A 20,730-nucleotide genomic window follows, 5' to 3' on the forward strand; every position below is an offset into this window, starting at 1 on the left:
ATTTAGTTTCCCAGGTACGCCGAGATAGTCCACTTGACGTTACCAGATGGCACGAAGCGAAGTGGGCAAGTTCTTGAAGTTAGTGGTTCCAAAGCAGTGGTTCAGGTGAGCATTGCTTTCACCACCTGGCCAGGGGAATTGCTTCTGAATCACCAGCATGCAGGGAACATTATTACTTGTTTTCTTCTCGTGATCTTTGCATGAGTTTCTTCAGAGATTAACTTCAGGCAGCAGAACACATTATGTGTGTTCCTGATTTAGGCTGCATAGATCACCAAATCCAGTGGCTATTCTTCTTAATGGATAACGTGAAACAGGCGGAGGATGAGAGGCAAAGAGCAGAACTCGGTGGTCACAGGGTTAATCCAAACGAGATCTGAGTCTTCTCCTTTGGATTGTCTCTTAGTTCTTAATGTTAACTGATTATGGACAATGCCCATTGTTTTCTCAAATAACATATTCCCCTAAAAGTTGCCTAGAGCGGGACAGTCAGTGTCGTCGTAGTTAATGCAACTTGATCCCACTTGGTGGTTCCATTCCTGGACCCAGTGGCTTGAAAAATATACTAGACTTGTGTGTGCATGCCCAAAATCCTAAGAGGAGACTGGAGAGGGGTCATCCCCCAGTGGTGGGGGTGGGAGGGTGCTTGCTTGCTTACTCTCTCTCTCTGTCTCTGCTGAGCATGTGTGTCCTGTAGCAAACTTGAAAAAGAAAAAGAGAAAAAGGGAAAGGGAGAAAGAAAGAGAGAAAGAGAAAAAGAAAGAAAGAAAGAAGGAAGGAAGTTGTCTAGAGCAGGAAGTGGCCGGACACTACATTTTAAGGCCCTGCAGGGCAATCTGGGATCTCTCACATAGTCTTTCTCTCTTTCTTTGTGTTTTAACAACCGTTGGAAAAAGAAAGAAACGTTTTTAGCATAGCATGCCAGCTGAGTTTGGCCTGCAGGCATGATCCTTGGTCTATAGATTGAACATTTGTTTCATCGCAATGAACTTTTCTTGTTCATTGTATTAAAAGTTATTCATTTATGTATTTTACTTTACAAGGGCTGTTTTATAGATAAATAAAATGTAAATACCCATAATCTAAATTTCTGCTACCTTCGATTCTCTTTCCTGACAGGTGTTTGAAGGGACTTCGGGTATAGATGCCAAGAAGACCTCCTGCGAGTTTACTGGGGACATTCTCCGAACACCAGTGTCTGAGGATATGCTGGGTAGATAGATATAATTATTCATTTGGGGCAGACATCTGTTTCTTTTATTTTTTTAAACTAAAGCACATACTGCTTTTAGTAAAAAAAAAAAAAAAGCAAAATCACTTAAAGCGGCTAATTAAAACGCCATTTAGTGATTACAACGGGTGACAAGATCATAAAATCATCGGCAAAGTGGAAGCTTGTCGCTCAAGTTTCCATATGATCTTTTTAAATATTTTTCTTAATTAATTAATTTACATTCATTCACTGAGCATTGTCACAGCATACAAAAATGTGATTTTCCATCTAGCATATACTGCATAGTGGCTTAATCGTGTATGTTATCGTCAGTAATTTTCCATTTCTAGTTTCTCATATATCTCTGTATACATCTATATGTATATTTTCCCATTTCTCACCCTCTGCCATTCCCCACCCTCCTGTCACACCATCTCACGTGTCCATGTTTGTTCTCCATCTGTCTCTTTATAAGCATATTTCTATAAAATCTTTAAAAATTATGAATACGCCCGGTGCAGCAGTGCAAGCAGTTAGGCACCTGTGTGCAATACTAGAGCCCCATGGAAGGTGCTGGTTCGGATCCCAGTGGACCTGATTACTCTGCGAGCTCCTAGGCGCATTTACTCCTGTGATTATGGCTGGCTAGAAAACTGGGAGGGAGGATCACAGCACGGTGAGAGAACAAAACTCAGAATAATTATGGATAGGGCCAGCAGGTGGCATGGTGGTTAAGGCACTGGACTCTCACATGGTCAACTGCAGTTCAAGGCTAGATTTGGCAGCTTGCTTTCTCACTTTCTCTCTCTCTCCCTCTCTGTCTCTCTTTGTTGAGCTCATGTGCACTATAGTAAATTCATAATAATTGGGACCAGCAGTTGGTGTAATGGCTGTGTTGCTGGACTCCCATGTAGTTGACTGCGGTTCGAGTCCCGGACCCAGTGGCTTAAACTCACACTGGGCACATGTACATGCGTGCCCAAGATAAGAGTGGAGGAGAAGAGATTGCAGTGTGGCCATCTCCCCGGGGGGGGGGGTGATTTCTCGCTTTCCATCTCTCCGTCTGTCTCTTTCTGGTGAGTGCATGTGCCCTATTGCAAAAACCTCTCCCCCCCAAAATTAATAGTAATGATAATAATAAATTAAATAATTCTTAAAAATATTAAGCGTATTTTAAAGTTGCCATCTACTTTATACTTCATACTATCTTCCTACCGTCATACAGGTCGGGTATTCAATGGATCAGGAAAACCCATCGACAGAGGTCCTGTCGTGCTGGCTGAAGACTTCCTCGACATCATGGGTAGGGCTGAGAGTGGATTTCTGTGTTTTAGGGAAAGTGGTTTCTTCCTGTATTGTACCCTTGCCAGCTAGAGTGGTGTCTGTGGTGTCATCTTCAGTATCAGTAGATAACCAACATTCTCCATTGGTAATGAAGTACATAATTATCTTATTAAAAATTGATTTTTCCTAGAAATTATCTGAACATTTTAATGTAATATCTTAAGATTATTACAAGGTTAGATCTGGAATGTATGTGGTAAAACTATGGCTTAAAGTCAGAATTTCTCTTTGTCTTTATTTCACTTTCAGACTTGAGTTCTTTTACCATGTGTTTTGTGAGTGCAGAAGACTAACAAATTATTTCAAAAGTTCTAGATTTCATAAATAACTGATTTTTTTAAGAGTAGAGAGAAATACTTCATACAATTCTGATTTTGTGGTGCCTTTTAATTTTGATTTGATTTGGTTTCTACTTGCACTCATGAATAATGTGCAGACATATAAAATTTCCCCTTTCGGAAATGGGCCAGGTCAGCCGATCAACCCCCAGTGCCGGATCTACCCAGAGGAGATGATTCAGACGGGCATTTCGGCCATCGATGGCATGAACAGCATTGCCAGGGGGCAGAAGATCCCTATCTTCTCTGCTGCTGGGTTACCACACAACGAGGTGAGGGCTGGGATCTGCCTGACATGGAATGTAATGGGAGAGTTTCTAAATGCATCATTGTTGGAAAACTCTAAAGGCTTTTGGGATAAATAGCCAGCGTTTGTGCTCGTGCGATCCTGTTGCACCAAATTTCACCCCTGCATATTTGTCTTCTCGCTCACCTGCATATCTTTGCAAAAAATACAAAACAGGTTTCTTGGTTGTGTCCCCTCAATCAACCTAAATTTATTTATAATTATGATTGCAAAAGGTTACCTTGTAGACAAGTTATCTCAGTTTTCAACTCAGTTTTTTACAATCTTCATCAGATTGCTGCTCAGATCTGTCGCCAGGCTGGTTTGGTAAAGAAATCCAAGGATGTGGTGGACTACAGTGAGGAAAATTTCGCGATCGTATTTGCTGCTATGGGTGTAAGTAGAAACTTGTTCTGTCATAGTACAACATGTGTACAACATAGTACAACAGGCTAAGTGCTTGTTCTGTCATAGTACAACATAGTACAACAGGCTAAGTGCTCGTGTGCTAGAACGGTGTAGGAAACTACGTGTGTGTTGTCGAGTTAATCTCTAGGTAGAGAAATTGCACCTTGGACCAAGCTCATCATTAAAACTTAGCATTTGCTCTTTCTTCCTGAAGCAGGCTCTTTACTCTGTTGACTTTGGGAAGTGCATTGAGTACTTGAAACACTAGGAGGAAGAACAGTTCTGACTTGTAGCTTTGGCCTCATCAGAAATACTAATAAATGCCAAGTATTTCTTCTCCCCCACTGATGAAGCTGTTGCTATTTAGGTAAACATGGAAACCGCCCGGTTCTTCAAATCTGACTTTGAAGAGAATGGCTCCATGGATAATGTCTGCCTCTTTTTGAACTTGGCTAATGACCCAACGTAAGTAAAGAGAGCTGTTTCTTCCTGCTCGCTCAGACTGAGGGTCAAGGCTGCTACCCAAGATTAGAGCGCTCAGGTGTTGCAGAGAGAGCAGGTGGGCCTCCCTGTCTTTGGATTCCAGCCCTGCCCCTTGGTGACTCATTGGCTTTAGACAAAGTATCTAAGGCTCTGCAGCGCATAAATGTAGCAAAGAGTATTTGTCTCACAGGGCTGGCTGTACATATCAAATGAGATTTATGTGTAATCTCCCAGCGCATAATTGATGCTCAGTAATTTTTTTTCTTCAAAGTTGGTTTAAAGAAAAAAAAAGAAAAAAAACAGTGGGTGGCATGGTGGTTGAGGTACTGGACACTCCCACAAGGCCAACCACGGTTCGAGTCCTGGACCTGGTGGCTTGCTTTCTCACTTTCCCTCTCTCTCTGTGTCTCAGAGACATAGGCATTCCCAGCAGGACCTTCACACCCCAGTTCATCCCTAGCCTCAGGCATCCCAGATCACAGGCATACGTGTGCACCTTAGCATGTGTACCTAGCATGTGCACCTAGCATGTGCAGGGAGGCCTCAGGGTGTAAACCAGGGCCTTCTGTGAGCATCCAGCATTGCAGAGCACCGTGGTGCCACTGTGCATTTTCCTTGTGCCTGAGAAATCTGGCTTCCATTTCTTCCCTCCCGCCTTCCATCATCCTCTCCCCTCGGTTTTGAGAACATACATAGCTCTGAGAAATTATGGGGGATTTATGAAATAACCAGTTTAACTCTGTAGCACCAAGTAATTCTAAAGTAATTATTATCTTACTCTCTTCGACTTACTTGAAACTTTAAAAGGGAAACACTGTTGTTTCCAGGGCGGTCTGGGTTTGGCCTTGCCGTTTGTGTGACCTGGGATTTGATGTTCTCTTTCAGAATTGAGCGGATCATCACTCCCCGCCTGGCTCTCACCACAGCCGAGTTCCTGGCCTACCAGTGTGAGAAGCACGTGTTGGTTATCCTGACGGACATGAGTTCTTACGCCGAAGCGCTGCGAGAGGTAAGTTTGTAAACTACTTGTTTTTCTCAGTTGAACAAAATGGGTTACTTTTCAGGATTATCTTGTTCCTTTACAAGTTTTCATTTTTCTTTCATCATGTTTTATAAACCGTTTGCTCATGTATTAATGGAATAGTTAATCAGAAAGGAAAATACACTTCTGTATTTGTCAGCTGGGTGGAAATTTAAATGATTAACTTGTTTATCATACAGTCACTGTCTTCCTGAATGAAGGACCGTGTGAAAAGGAGTAAATGATGCAAACTCTTTATTCTGTTCTCTCTCACAAGCTCTGTCCGTGTGTAGCCCATGTCTGGATTCCGTTGTTAATGGTGTTGATGTTGTGAAGACCATACTCTAGCAGCACTCGTCTCAGAACCTCTTCTGAAGAGCAGTGTTTATTTAGGACAGTGTTAAGATTCTAGCAGCTATGACCCAGAGGTTTTGAGATACTTGTTCTTACACAATGTAGTGAAATTCTGAGCAAGCTTCTCTTCTAAGCACAAGGGGAAGATGACTTCCGAGGAGGCGTGGCGGTGGGAATGTCAGGCTTCCCACAACTCCCTGAGCCGCTTCAGCAGCTCACTCTGCTACTGTGTCTCATTCCGCTGAAGGATTGCTCACTTCCTCCTCCAGCACAGACCAGTGCTTTTGTAAAGTGCCCAGTATACAAACCCAGGTTTTTAATTGTTGTTATTAGATTCAACAGACATAAAATGATTCTGCCACATCGCATCGCAGACCTGTGGCGGTGTCTGCCTGTGTCCCTGCTTTCCCCGGGGTCTCCGTGCACGTTGGTGTGGGCTGCCGTCGGTAGCCCGGCCCCAGCACGCCCTGGAGGTACCTGAGCAGCACCTAGTCCTACTTCACCGCACCTTGGTGTCCTTGGCGGTAGCAGGTTAATTCATGTCCTGGTGTGTGTGTGTCTGAGGGCAAGACAGCGTGTTCTCACTTGGTGCAGGCAAAGGACTCCTGGCTTTGTGATGGGGGGAGCTGTTACATTTATCTGACCCTTGGTTTGAACTGTAAATTGGTGACAGCTTCCTTGTAAAGTTGAGTCGAGGACGCTGGCAGGTGGCATGGTGATTAAGGGCGCTGGCTGACTGTGGTTTGAGTCCCAGACCTGGTGGCTTCCTATTCTCAATTTTTCTTTCTCTCTCTCTCTCTCTCTCCCACACACACCTCTGTCTTTCACTCCGTTCCTCTTTGGTCATATTAAAGTAAATAAATAAATGAAGTTAAATTAAAAATAATACTTCTTAAAAATTAAGTTGTTTTGGGGATTAAATTAAATAATGGGTGCAAAGCACAATGGCTTATTCCAATCTTATTCCATGTTTTTCCTTTTGAACTTTTCTGGATTAATGACATAAATATGACTAGTTCCACAGCATGAAATAAATCTCGCAGACTAAGAATCTTCTCTTGGTTTTAAAGTTGGCTCTATTTGGTTTATAACATTGGAAGCAGATGTTCCTCTCGCAAGCTGTTTGAAGATTTACTTAGGACAGTATGATTTTAGCAACAAACTTACGGCCCCTGTTGTCAACATATTTATTGTAGAATCGTTTGAATTTGGGTTGCAAAGACACTTTTCTTGGTCTCTTAAAGACAGCATAAAGAGTAAACCGGATGAGATTTTTTGACCTTGTAATTTGGCATGACTGGACAGACATGTTCTAGCCAAGCTTACTCCCACATTCTGGTGTGTGACATTCTTCTCCTTGACTTGCTGTCAGGTGTCAGCAGCCAGGGAAGAGGTTCCTGGTCGACGAGGTTTCCCTGGGTACATGTACACGGATTTAGCCACCATATACGAGCGCGCCGGGCGGGTGGAAGGCAGAAATGGCTCTATCACTCAGATCCCCATCCTCACCATGCCTAACGATGGTAAGTGTTCGGATGGCAACAGACCTCAGAACGGTAGGAACTTGCATTCTCCGGGAGGAGATCATCTCGCGTTTTGAGCTGAGATTCTTTTGAGAGCTTATCTTTCAGAAGTTTACCTTAATAGTTACTTGTCCCTAAATAAAATTTTTCATTTGAAAAGTGCCCATGATTAGCCTTTTTAGAAGGAAAGCAATTTTATTTGTAACTTTTTTCATTTTTATTTTTTTCCAGTTTTGCTATGGGGCACATGCGCTCACTGGAGAGAGACAGGGAAAATGAGGAAGCACTCTACCTAGGAGGATGGCCATGCCATAGTCCCTTCTTTGGTATCCTCTTGGGACTTTGGGGGCACACCCAGTGCACCTGGCATTTTTTTTCAAGCCTTGGGGTCTGGATCTTGAACCAGCTGCCTTAACCATGAGGCCATGGGCTGGCCCTAAATTTGTTTTTAATTGCCAGAGGACACGTGTGCTTGTCAGAGAGAGAGAGTGAGTGCACGCTCAAGTGAGCATGCATGCATGCAGTGGGTCATGTCACGCTGCAGTCCTTTTTCTCCATTCCATCAGGACCTTGGGCACACGTGCACATGTACCTGGTGTGGTGTTTAAGCCGCTGGGCTGAGATCAACCATGGTCAACCGTGCTCAGGGAAGGATCAGGCTCCCTTAATCTTCACACTGTGGGGCTGGCCCTGCGATAGAAATGTCTAATTTTCATTTATTATGTGCAGTTGAGTGCCTGTCATTTGCAGGACACCGTTGTAAGTATAAGAACTTTTTAAAAAAGAATTTATAGTCTCTACTTAATGTAAGTTACTCCATCTAGTTGAGGATTTTTTTTATGTGTGTGTTGTATACTAGTGATTCAAGATAGCTTATGATAAGTGCCCAACGCAGGGTAAAGACTACAGGACTTGAGAGACTGAGTTTTTCACCAAGGGCTGGTTAGGACTTGCCTGTGACCACACGCAGTACCTGTCAGTGTGTGCAGGGCAGCTCCCGGGTGAGACTATTCATGATTCCGCTCAGGTTCTACCCTCTTATCTGTATTTCAGTTTTGGAGCAGCACTTTTTAAAGATGCTTTGGAAAATAGTAATAACTCAACTGTAATCAGACGCCATTCTGCGTGCTTTATGAATATTCATTTGTTGGATCTTGCAGCACCTTTGGGACGGGTGCTGCGTGCTTTAAGGCTCAGTGAGATCAAATAGCTCGTGGTTAGGGTGAGAGGCTTAGAAGCCAGCCAGCCAGTCTGAATTTCCGGTTACCCTCTGCTGCCTCTGATGTGAGCGTGAGCACTTCGTCCCCAAGGGCGTCGCTGCACAGTTTCTGTGTGCGCTTGAACAGATCTGACGGTGGGGCTTACGTGGCCAAGCCAGTGTGGCCCGCCTAGCTGTCTCCGTCATCTGGCGTCCCTCTGTTTTGCACGCTGAAGTGCACATCCACCTGTGAGTGCTTGAGAAGTAAGATTCTCGGTACATGCGGAGCTGGAGAACTTCTGTAAGAACTGGGTTTAAAGTGGAACTTTATTTAATTTTTGAGGGGAGAGCACGTGGCTAGGAGAGACTGTCCTTTTCACGAGTAGAGCCAGTACCGTGGTGCCGGTACCTGCCTAGCTGCTGTGGCCGACATACCAAACTGCCGGATGTGAGAGCCTCTGGCTACATCTGGCTATTGATGTTAGAGTGAATTACAATTGGAAATGAAGTTTTTCGGCCTCCTTAGGTGCATTTCGGGTGTTCAGTAGCCTCATGTAGCTAGCAGCTACTGGATGGGACGGCGTTAGAGAACGTTGCTGTCCCACGGAAAATCATTCCATGTTCTCTCCTGAGTGATGCCGGCCCGACGCATGGTGCCCTCTCGTGGGTGTGGTTATATGGCTGCTCTGGAGTCCATACACTGAAAACACCCTACTTACCGCTACTGGTCCTCTCCTCACAGACATCACGCACCCCATCCCTGACCTGACTGGGTACATCACAGAAGGGCAGATCTACGTGGACAGACAGCTGCACAACAGACAGGTGCGTGGCTCCCAGATAGTACAGGGCCCGCAGGTGTGCTTGGCAGGGGCTGCGGGGTCTGGCGTTGCTCCCGGGGCTGACTTTGCTTAGGAAGTATCACCTTCAACTTCTAAAAAATACAACCATAAAGATGTCATTTTGTATGCTAAAATTCTGGTGTGGGAACAGTGCCAGAATTAAGAATTAATCACTTTTCGTTATTGTGCTCTAAAATGGGGTTGGTCGTCTCAGAATTCTGGGAGGTATTCTATTCTGTAATTGTATAATCTGATAGTCCTGTGATTAATAGAAAAAATAGATTTTTGATGGTTCCATAATAGATGCTGGTTTCTAAAGTCAGCTTTTAGGTAGAACTATTGCTAATTTTTTTTTTACATATGACATTTTTCAGTCACACAGTCCTGAAGATGATTTATATTTGATGCGTTGATAGTACTGGACAGATGTTGAAATTTGTACCTTTTCAAATTAGCCTTGTACCGTGTCATAGATTTCACCTTTTGAGATTAAACTGTCAAAGAAGTATTATGCTGTAAAATGTTTTACACCTTTTCTTCCCAGGAAAAGATAATGGAACATTTCTAGTAAATAAATGTAGCAGTTTTGTGTAATTTAATGGGTAGTGATGAGTTTAAAGTGCTCCTTTGTCACCAATAAGCTTGAGTTTTGTCCTTAAATGTTGAGCTTTTTCTCTCCCTTTCTACCCAAGATTTACCCGCCTATCAACGTGCTGCCCTCCCTGTCCCGGCTGATGAAGTCTGCTATTGGAGAGGGGATGACCAGGAAGGACCACGCCGACGTGTCGAACCAGCTGGTACTGTGCCTTCTCGGGCTCCGGAAAGAAAGGGGCTCCTTCTCGGTCCCTTCTTCTACTGTCTTCACCTCTAACCACTTCCTTTTTCACGTCTTTTCCTCTTTCAAGTAGAGTTTTAGTGTAGGCTTGGTGGGGTATGATCATTCACTAGAGCCAGAGCAGTCTTTTTCTCCGAAGAAAAGATGCTCCTAATCAGTGAGGTTAAAAGTGATAAGCATAAGACCCATTTCTCATATGCTATAGTTTCTGCATGAAAAAAATATAATTTAATGTTATTGGTGATTTTAATGATGATTAAGAATATTCCTGAAAGGATACTCTAACATATTTCTTGCTTGACAAGGATCCAGGTTTATATAGTCTATGAAATCACCTTCGAAACTATCGATTGTATCATACACAAATAAAGACGAACACTTAGACCATAAAGTAGAAGTATATTGCAAATATTTTCTCGAGTGGAGCTTCAAGATGGATTTCTCCGTGGTGTAGCCATGAGTTCTGATTTTCAAATGCCCTGTAACTTGGAAGCTGTTGACATGTCAAGGAAGCGTGTTTTTGGTGGTGGTAGTACTGTGTCTGTGTGTTGCATGCCCGGAGCCTCCTTTCCGGGTAAGAATAGTGTGTCTTAAAGTCCTTCGAATACTTTCATGGGAACTTCACGTGAATCGTGTTTGCGTTCCTGGGTGTCTTGTGAGAAAAACTGCAGCAGCGCGCGCTGTCCGAGATGACCGGACACCTGTGCCACTCCCCTGTGCACTCACAAACCTCTCTTCTCTTCAGTATGCATGCTATGCCATTGGGAAGGATGTGCAAGCCATGAAGGCTGTGGTTGGAGAAGAAGCCCTTACCTCAGATGACCTTCTTTACTTGGAGTTCCTGCAGAAGTTTGAGAAGAACTTCATCGCTCAGGGTAAGGGACTGTCTTCCTCCTCGGGTGTAGTTCAGAGTGCTTCTTTCCCAGCTGGAGTTTGCACTGGTCTCTACAGCTTTCCATCTGTTTCGAGCAAAGGCTCCCCCTGCCTCGCGTCTTGCCTTGACGCCTGGCCCCTTCCCCTTCTTGCCTTCTGAGTGTCTCTGGAAGAGCTCCATTTGCTTGTCCGGCTGTCTGGCTGCCGTCTTATTTCTGTCCTTGCCCCATCGCATTTCTGAACCCTCTTCCCAGTGGGGCTCCTGCTGAGCTGGCCTCGTGCCCATTCTCAGCACAGCCATCTCCTTTAGCTTCTGGGACTGGACTTTTCTGAATCATCTCTTTTCATCTTATGGAAAGAGAGGGGCACCCAGACAGGATCTTCACGTTGCCATCCCCCCGGCCCGCCAGGATCGTGGGCACAGGCGATGTGCCCAGCATCCATGTACTACAAGGAGACCTCAGGAAGTCACCCGAGACCTTCCCATGTGGCTCCCACATTGCAGAGGGATATGCTGGTCAGGCCCTGGTCCAGACCTTTGTCTGTCATGCTTGGCCCTTGATGACCAGTTCTTTCACAGTCTCCTTGACTTCCTGTGTGCTGTCATCCGGGTAAACTTACACTGTTGATGCTGTTAGTCGTCCCGAGCTGACAGGTGTAGGATGCTATACATCACAGTTAACCCTTGAAAAATACAGGGGTTTGGGCTGCTGGCCACCTTATGCAGTCGAAGATTCATGTATAGCTTTTCTTTTCTTAGAAAAAGGAAAAAAAGAATTACTTTATTTTTAATTTGACTAGAGAGGGACAGAGTGAGAGAGAAAGATAGGGAAAGTGAGAAAGCAAACCACCAGGTCCAGGACTCAGACCACGGTCGGTCATGTGGGAGTCCCGTGCCCTCAACCACCACACCACCTGCTGGCCCCCCCATGTATAGCTTTTGAGTCCCCCAGAATTTAATGCCTAAGAGCCTGCTGTTGACTGGACACCCTTCCAATGACATAGTCCCTTCCTGCGTGTTTTGTCTGTGACATGTATTATAATGCTGTATTCCTACGCTATAGTAGGCAACAGAAGATGTAAGAAAACCATAAAGAAGAGAGAGTACAAGAGGGCTTACACAGCCTGAGCCCAGGCTTGGTCAGCCGTCCCCGCATTGTGTCCTGCCATTCCCGACTTCCAGGGCCTGTGCAGCAGGCGTGTGTACTTGTGAGGAGTGTATGAGGCGTGCGCTCAGGCTTGGTTGGCGCACCCTTCTAGTTACACGATGACGTTACTAGTGTTAAAATCCCAACTGCTGGAAGTTTCTGAAATGCCGAACCTCAGTGTTCAAGCAGAAACAAAGTTACTAGAGAAGAGCCCAGAACTCCAGCCACTCTTGATTCCTTCACTAAAAAATAAGATTTACAGGATAAAGATTCTGCTAGAAAATAATCCTATCTTGAAATGACAGGGTGAGAGTAGGGGGAAAATATATATAAGAAACAAGAAATTAAAACTGCTTGTCAGTGATAACATGTATGACTAAGCCACCATACAGTGTGTTCTGGATGGGAAATCGCATTTCTTATGCTGTGATGATGCTCAGCGAATGAACGTACTATAAATTAATTAAAAAAAAAAAAAAAAAAAACACCACTCGCCTAGGACCAGCAAATGGCATAGTGGTTACGTCACTGGACTCCCACGTAGTCAACCGTGGTTCTCCTCCTGGACCCGGTGGCTTAAAACTCCTGCCAAGCACATGTGCATGCATGCCCCAAATCCTAAGAGAAGAAGGGGTTTTGGCGTGGCCATACCCACAGGGGAGGGGGTGATTTCTCGCTCTCTGTCTCTCCAGCAAGCGCATGCTCCCTACGGCAAACATGCCTCTTAAAAAGGAAAACTGCCGGCCTATCTACATATTCAGGTGCTCCGCCGGCATCGTGGGCTCAGCCTGTGCTCACCTCACTCAGATTCAGCCTTCTCTCCCCCTGTGCCAGCCTCAGGGAGCTGGCTGCCCTCACCCAGCCACCTGTCGTCTCTAACCCATAGGCCCCCATCTCTGATGCCCCGGGTACTCACCAGCCCTCCCCTCATCTCCGCACTCAGTCGCGCGCACACTCAGGAGCCCTAACTTTTGTCTGTTATATGTATGCTCATGCTACTAGTCATAGACCAACCAATACTCGCCAGGCTGAAGTGGAAATAATTCGCCTGCCCTAATTCATTCTCAATTTTTTAAGGTCCTTACGAAAACCGCACTGTCTATGAGACTTTGGACATTGGCTGGCAGCTACTCCGAATTTTCCCCAAAGAAATGCTGAAGAGAATCCCCCAGAGCACCCTGAGCGAATTTTACCCTCGAGACTCCGCGAAGCATTAGTCGCAGCTCTGTTCCGACACTTGTGAAACCTGGGTCTGTCCTCTCTGCTCCTTTGCACTCTCCCACCCCCACCCTTGTGTTGGAGTTTACTGTGTTACCCTGTAATTAAACACAGAGTAGGTAACATTGTACCAGTGTTGCAAGGTTTTAAACTGCTAACAGACTTTAGAATATCCCTGTTCAGAAAACCTGAGTCTTCAGTGCTTTGTTTAAAGTAGCTGCAGGCTGGAGTGCAGTTTTCTTACTGGTGTATGTATTTGTACATAGTGGTATGGGCAGTCTCCTGGCGGCGTCCTCACCCAGGTCTCCGACCTTCCCTCTCACCCCTCAAGAGTGTCTCTGTCTGAAGTTACCATCCTCCAGTCTCCCAGGGAGAGGCCAGCGCAGGTCTCAGAGAAGTCTGTCGGGAAGAGCCAAGAGGCTCTTTCCTGAGTGCTCTGGTGCCCGGCGGGTCTTTGCCGCTGCTCCAGCACTGTTGGCTGTGCGCTGCCCTTGGCTGTACAGGGAGGAGAGTCGGCGGTAGCCTCGTCAGCCTCTCCAGAACCCAGGCGTCGAGATTGCCGTGTGGCCGTTCTCCCGAGTCACACAGCCCTGCGACTTCTGCACAGCTGGTGTTAATCCGATGGGAGCGAGAGGCCTTTTCACAGTCACTCTTACTGTGTTTCCATAATGCAAATAAGTAGCAGAAGTAATTGTTGCTTGGAAAGAGTTGGGGTACACTGAAGGGCGACGCACAGCCCTGCACCCGTTCTCCGTTCTGGCCAGCTCAGGCGACTGGAGTGTCTGAAGTGTCACCAGCTGCCACGGGCGAGGCAGGGAGTAGGACGCTCGTGTTCGTGGGGAGCTGAAGCTCTGTGGGACAGCAGCCTGGCACGGCCCCAGTTGGGTCCCGCTGCTGACCTGTCTCTGCCTCTTCAGGTAGTCTCGAGGCACGGTGATGGTGTTGGAAAGCTTTGGTTTCTCGTCCTGCCCTTCCCGCGGCCTCGCGCGTGCCCCGTGCAGCTCTGTGTCCCCTGTTCGCTCTGTGTCTTTGTTTTGGGTGCCGTAGTGACTTCCTGACTCTGTGCATTCCATCTTTCAAGTTGTGTAAAGTTCTTTTCTCTCTGAGGGTATAGAGGGCGGGGTGGGGATCAGCATGATTATATTTTAATGTAAAAATGTGACATCTGGATATAAAATGAAAATAAATATTAAGTTAAATGGAAGTTACCTAGAGTGGCTCTATGTCTTCTGATGAGAAAGGCAGCGGGCTGATCCTCGCGGTGGTGTCTCGGGCGCAGCGGCGAGGACCACCCTATGTCGGGCTGCGGCCTGGGTCTGCCCTGTCTCAGACTCTCCACGCTCCTCCCAGCGATGTCTCCCAGGCAGACCGTGCTCCAGTCCAGAGGCAGGCGCCGCTGCAGGTGCTCCGTGGCTTTCCTTGTTTACGGCTTCAGGGTCCGAGAACCTGCCTGCCAGAAATGACACCGGATGGTAAGTAGAAAAGGAAATAGATCTTGAAGCCAAACAGGACTTGCCTCGTGTGAGCTTCTGGTATAGAAAGAAAACCATCGGGTCAGAGCACCAGGAAGTGACCACGGTGGCCCCATCTCCGCCCTCTCCGTGTGGGGTACCTTCAGGAGGTGCTGAGGAGAAAGCTGTACTCGGTTCAAGAAGGGGGAAAGCCCAGGCTCTGATTCTGGATCCCCTGTTCACTGTGGCCTTCCTTAGCGAGGTCGCAGACATGCCCCTAGGGTTAGGGTCGCATGGGGCCCAGCGGGGTGGTGGGAGATAACTGGAGTGGTGCCGGGGCAGGTGACACAGCCCAGGGGCCACCTTTATTAACAAACCCTTGTCGGGATGGATTTGTCTGGTGCTGACAAGATGCCTATGCGTAGGTGGTAGCTAACTCTCCTGCTAGTTCGTTACTTTGTTCCTTAGTGAAAACATTCCCTAAGGAGCCTTGTTTATACCTGTTAGGAGACCGGATACGCGACAACTGTCTTCAAAGGTCACGCGACAACTGTCTTCAAAGGTCGTGCTAACTAAATGACTCCCTAAACATTTATTGCCTGCAGTTGACTGTCACTTCAGAGCGTGACATTCCATGTAAGCGGGAAACCGTTTTCAGGCTAATGTAGTAAATACCTCACTGAGATGTTTATTTCCAGCAAGTGCGAGGGTGTGAGGTGGCTGAGAGCGACGAAGCAGTGTCTGCTCTTGGAATTCGCTGCTCTAGTCAGAGAAAGCTTGCTCGGTGCAGTGTTAGGGGCCAACAGAAAACGGTTCCCCAGACGAAACTAGAAATATCATTTGGAGACCAAGAAATTTCAGAAGGCAGTTCTCAAGGAGGAACTTTTCATGAGAAAACTTAAGTATGAGGAGACTTCAGAAAGTGTGGACAAAAGGAATCAAAGTTTTGAGTTTGGTATTTTAAAAAATGTGAAATCCAGTTTTTGCATGCATTTCCCATGAAGTTTTTGAAGGCTCGTATGAGGAAATGGCTTTTAAAAATGAAACGGTCGTGCCCCTCGCTTGGCTCCCAGCTGTAGAGTCACTCCAGACCTTTCCAGGTGGGGCCGAGCACCTGCCCCAGAGCAGAAGTGTGCGCTGTCCTGGGCTGCCTCCCCACCCCCAACATGGACCCTGCAGTGGCACAGGGAGCAGGTGACACGTCCGTCACTGATAGACTGAGAATGGCAAGACGTGCCCAGGCACACGGGCAGACTAGGATTGCTGGTCCTGCCTGGGCCCACATTCTGCAGCAGAGCTTCCGGGTATGGCTCTGTAGGCCCAGAGGTTGGGTGCCTCCTCGCAGGAGGACGGTGGTCCCTGACCTGCAGCAGAATGCGTGCTCTCTGCTGTGATGAGCAGCTATGTGTAAGTCGTGTACCTAAAACAGACCGCGTTTCTCCAAAGGGTTTCCTCTCCAAACTCGAGCATTCTCTAGACACGCCAAATGGCAATGGCCAGGGAGCCCTTCGATAGAATTTCTTCTTTTTGCTACAGGGTATGTGTCCTCTGATAACCGGCACAGACAGAGGCATCACCCCAGGGGAATGGCCATGCTGCAGTCCCCTCTCTAGTCTCCCCTTGGGGTCTTGGGCGTGCACACACACGTACCTTGCATGAGTTTCAAGCCACCAGGTCCAGGGCTCAAACCAGTCAGCCACGTGGGATCCGGCTGCCTGAACCGCGATGCCACCAGCTAGCCCAACAAGTTTCTTTAAATGAGAAAATGTAAGATTACTAGGGAACAGTAGAACAGGCACTGGGCCCAAGGCCTCTAAGCCTGGCCTGCTCTCTCTGTAGCGCCATGCTGACACCCAGGGTCACTCCAGAAATTGAAATGGCCCCACAGATGCCACTATCTAGATGTGAAGGTTTTGTACTATGGCTGAAATTTCAGGATCTTGGAGGACATGATGGTTGTGTGGGTGGATAAGACTACAGGGCTGACACCAAAAGGTAACGCTTCTGTGCAGAGGTGACCCGTGCAGAGGTGGCTGGGAACCCGTGCAGACAGGGGCCCGCTCTGTGCGGAGGTGGCTGGGAACCCGTGCGGACAGGGGCCCCCTCTGTGCGGAGGTGGCTGGGGACCTGTGCGGACAGGGGCCCCCTCTGCCGAGGTGGCTGGGGACCCGTGTGGACAGGTGCCCCCTCTGCTGAGGTGGCTGGGGACCTGCGGACAGGGGCCCCCATGCAGTCAGGTGCTTCTCCCAGCAGTTGTGCTCATTCCCACAAGAGGGCAGCAGCTCTCACACTGCAGCACACTCTAAACGGAGTCCCAGACGTGGAGGCCCTTCCAGGCAGCAACTGGGCAGAGGTTCCTCTCATCAAGTGCTTTTCCTGGAGCTGCACGTTAGCCTGGGGGCTTCAGGAAACATATTCTAATAAAAACAAGCTGAAGCAACCAAGTGGGCACCAGGAGCCCTGGACTGGAGTCAGGAGAGCACGTCGGCGGGCAGCAGAGGGCCCGGGCCCGCTCACTCCTGGTAACAGCTTCTCACAGGTCAGTGGGTGACGGCAGAACTTTACCAGGGAGCAGCCCGCTCCGGGATGGCCGTCTGTGATGGGTAGGCGCCCAAATCAAGGTAAGACTCTCCTCCCGGTAACTTCATACAGAGGTGTCCTCAGCCTGTCCCCCAGGTTCTCCCAGATGAAAACCTCCGTCGCTTGAAATAGCTGCCACTTCTAAGCTGCTTTGATTTACTATTTTTAAGAGAGACTTTTGCTATAGGGCACATGCGCTCCCCAAGGCCTTGGTACACTGCTTAGGGTTTGGTCACTGAAGATGTCACGCAGTCACTTGGTGGCCTTGTGTCTCCGGTGATGCCTGTCCTGGAAGCACCCAGGGCTGAGGAGGGGCTCCGAGGTGGGGCCGGGAGGAGGAAGTGTCATTTCTTCAGCCAGGCCCAGCACCCAGGACAGGAGCCAGCTGCCCGATGCTCTCCCTCACCGGCCCCTCCAGAGCGTGGCCGGGACTCCCGGGGCTCTGTGTGTCGTGCGGGAAGGCACCTGTTAAATCTTGCTGACGTGTGCTATGAAGGGCTGCTGCATGTGCACATGAGGAACTATGAAGGGTCTCCCAGCCTTCAGACATGCGTGCTATGAATGAACCGTGCTTGGACTTGAAGATTTTGCACCAGAATGAATGCGTACTTTAATGCATTTTCCCAAGTTTTGGAAGGTGCTTCATGCACTTCCCACGCCTCCATGGAAGGACTGTTTAGCAAGCATTATCACCCCTATTTCACAGAAAACACCAAGGCTGAGGATAGATGACCTGACCGGGCCCCACACTCTGAGTGCACTATCACCTGATGGCCAATCCCAGCTCTTTGGAGAACCCCCATCCCCATCGTCTGGGCAGGCTTTGGCCTTTTGTGAAGCCCAGGGGCCTGAGGTGGGGCATAGCAGCAGCTGGGACCCTTCTGCCTGGTGGGGGGTGGGGGGGCTGGGTGTCCTCACCAGAGCTCACTCCCTAATTATTATCAAACTGCCTGCCCTGCGGCCTGCCGCCTGCCCAGGGCCCTGGCAGGAGGCTGCCAACAAACAAAGGCTGCTAGCCCTCCCCGCCCCTCGCCAGCCAGCCAGCGGGACAGCAGGTATCAAAGCCAAGGGGAGCCCTGGCAGCTGCTGCACACTGAAGGCTGCCTTCTTAATTCCCCTCCCTGCTAAGTGGCGATTACAACGCCTGCCTGGGGCCTGATCCTCCAGCCACCTGACCTCACCAGTGGGCACCCAGAGAGTGGAGCAGCTGGCGGGGCGCACTTCCGGAGGGGAGCTGGGGCAGCAGATGCAGGCGCTGATTATTCTGAGGGGGGGGCTGCACCCAGGGCTGCATTTGCACTTCAAAGGGGGCCAGGCCCCAGTCTCCACTCTAGGGACCCTGGTCTATTCTGGGGAAAATCAAGTCCGGGAGTGAGTTGCCCACGCGGCCCGCCCCCTTCTAGCAGGAGGGCGGTTTTAAACAACCCCGGGAGTTAACCACACTCCAGACTCCCTCCCTCTAGCAGCTCCTTTCTGAGGGCGGCTTCCATCTGGTCTGGTCTGAGGGCTCCCTGCTCAGCCAGCCCCTGCCCTGTACCCGCCCCTCCGGCTCAGCCCTCCCTACACCCTAGGGTAGGAGCTGAAGTGTGTTCCCCTTGAAAGTTAGTCCTTGTCTTGATGCCTACCCCAGAAAGTGATCTTACTTGGAAGTAGGGACATGCTATCAAGATGCAGGAGGCCCCTGATTTGAAAGGACTCACTCATCCTTACTGGAAGAGGAGGGCCAGCTGGTAACATGGTGGTTAAGGCAGCTGGATTCCACATGACCAAATGTCTGGCTTGAATCCTGGACCTGGAGGCTTGAAAAACATCCTGGTGTGTGTGTGTGCATGCGTGCCCAAAATCCCAGGAGGATGGAGGAGAAGGGATTGTGGGTGGCCACCTCCCCTGGGGGGTGACTTCTCACTTTCCTCTCTCCCTGGTGAGCATGCACACCTTGTAGCAAACTAAAAATAAATTAATAAAGGGACACAGAGAAGACGTCACGTGAAGAACAGGGAGGAGGCGGCGGCCGGCAGACAGGCAGAGGCAGGAGTGATGTCACCACAGCCAAGGGCCACCTAGGCCACCCGAAGCTCGCAGGGCAAGGAGCCTTCTCCCCGAGCGTCCTGCCATCACTGACCTGGGACTTACAGCCCCCAGAACTGTGAGGAAAGCAATGGCTGTTGTTCCCACCCCCAGGTTGGTGGAACTCTCAGAGTGGCCCCAGGAAGCTCACAGCCTCCGAAAGGTGGGTGCCGTTACCTTGTACAGGGGAGACAGGCTGAGAAGTGACCGCTTGCCAGGGTCAGAAAACTGCAAGCCCTTGGGCTCTGCTGCATCAGGGGTCTACCCCAAGGCTGACTCGTGTGGTTGGGGTGCCGGCTCTTGTCAGCCCTCAGCTCCTCACCCTCCTCCAGCCCCCGCCCCACGTAATTCAAAACCACAGCATGAAATGGAAGGACTTTTCCAGAAGCAGGGAGCACCCGTCCCCGCCGACCTTCCCGCCGGGCCTGCAGTCGCCCTGTGATCACGTTCCTTTAGGCCTGCTCTGCAGATGGCGGACCTGAGGCAGGACCACCAGTCATGGCCCTCCCCACGCCAGCCTCGTGAAGGCTGGTTTAGCCTGCGCCTCTCCCACCGGCCCATGCTGCAGATTCAGAAGGCATTAGCACCCTCCGGGGCTACCATCTGGAGGGAACCCCAAGGAAGTGGTGTTCAAGCCCTCCCAGGCCTGAGTCAGCAGAGCTGCTGGCCCTCCCAGGACGTGGCAGTGTCCCAGCATCTGCCCGCCCGGAGCAGGGCCCTGCATTGGAACTGACCCACAGGGCACCGTGATTCGGGTCTTGACTGCCCGCCAGCCTCAGGTGTGAGCCATGCACTCTGTAGATGCCACCTACGCTGAGACCGTGGCCTACCGTGAGACCACGGTGACCGTGCCCAGCAGCCGGCCTGTAGCAGCACAAGGCCCTGGGCTCACTCGGGCTGGCACACGCCGCAGGCATCTCGTGGGGGCAGCGGCAGCCTTGAGAGACGTCTGTTCCCCCTTGCCTGTCCCTGCTCTCCCAGCAGAAGCAACTGTCCCAGGGTCCCTAGCCCCATGAGAGACCCCCAGCAAGTCTCCAGCCATTCAGAGTGTCTGGAAGGCGGGGTGACACATCTTACAGCATGGGGGCCCCCGGGGAGCAGTCAGGGGCTTTCCCAGGGTCCAGCTGCTGGCCTGGTGCCTCACAGAGAAAGCAGGCCCTCATGGGGCATGAGCAGGGGGAGCCTGCCCAGGATCCTTCTGGGTGCTGAAGTGGCTCTCCCAACCTACACCTGCCACAGGCTGTTGAATGGAGAGCCCTCAGCCCCCTGGGCACCTCCCATGGTGATGGCCAATTATCCGAGCGTCTCTCTCTCTCTGCGGAGCTCAATAGGCTGGAAATGGCCAGTCCGCTGTCACTGCCTGCTCGGCCTCGCTGGGCAGCCACAGGGGTAAGAGCCTTGCCAAGGGCCTTCCAGATCACCATGACTCTGGGGTAGGGTTGCTGGGCCCCAGAGGTCAGGGGGCTGCTCCGCGGCTGCCTTTCTTCCTGGCTGGGCACCCAGCGAGCGGCTGGTGTACTTGCTAAGGCCAGGGCCGGCGCGCGTGTC

General features: G+C 49.5%; 1 protein-coding gene across 1 annotated transcript in view; it reads left to right on the plus strand.

Moving 5' to 3' along the window:
• Nucleotides 1-13,909, plus strand: part of ATP6V1B2 (ATPase H+ transporting V1 subunit B2) — a 22,545-nt gene extending 8,636 nt beyond the window's left edge. The window contains exons 3-14 of the mRNA XM_006156440.3: nt 7-105; nt 1,120-1,213; nt 2,439-2,516; nt 3,028-3,167; nt 3,476-3,577; nt 3,957-4,054; nt 4,958-5,081; nt 6,820-6,970; nt 8,911-8,993; nt 9,703-9,807; nt 10,591-10,720; nt 12,944-13,909. Of these exons, the coding sequence (XP_006156502.1) occupies nt 7-105; nt 1,120-1,213; nt 2,439-2,516; nt 3,028-3,167; nt 3,476-3,577; nt 3,957-4,054; nt 4,958-5,081; nt 6,820-6,970; nt 8,911-8,993; nt 9,703-9,807; nt 10,591-10,720; nt 12,944-13,083 (1,344 nt within the window). The 3' untranslated portion in view covers nt 13,084-13,909. The remainder of the gene's footprint in view (nt 1-6; nt 106-1,119; nt 1,214-2,438; nt 2,517-3,027; nt 3,168-3,475; nt 3,578-3,956; nt 4,055-4,957; nt 5,082-6,819; nt 6,971-8,910; nt 8,994-9,702; nt 9,808-10,590; nt 10,721-12,943) is intronic.
• Nucleotides 13,910-20,730: the final 6,821 nt, after the last annotated feature.

The sequence above is a fragment of the Tupaia chinensis genome, unplaced genomic scaffold (genome assembly GCF_000334495.1).
Source record: "Tupaia chinensis unplaced genomic scaffold, TupChi_1.0 Scaffold000494_1, whole genome shotgun sequence".
In the NCBI taxonomy this organism is placed as follows: domain Eukaryota; kingdom Metazoa; phylum Chordata; class Mammalia; order Scandentia; family Tupaiidae; genus Tupaia; species Tupaia belangeri.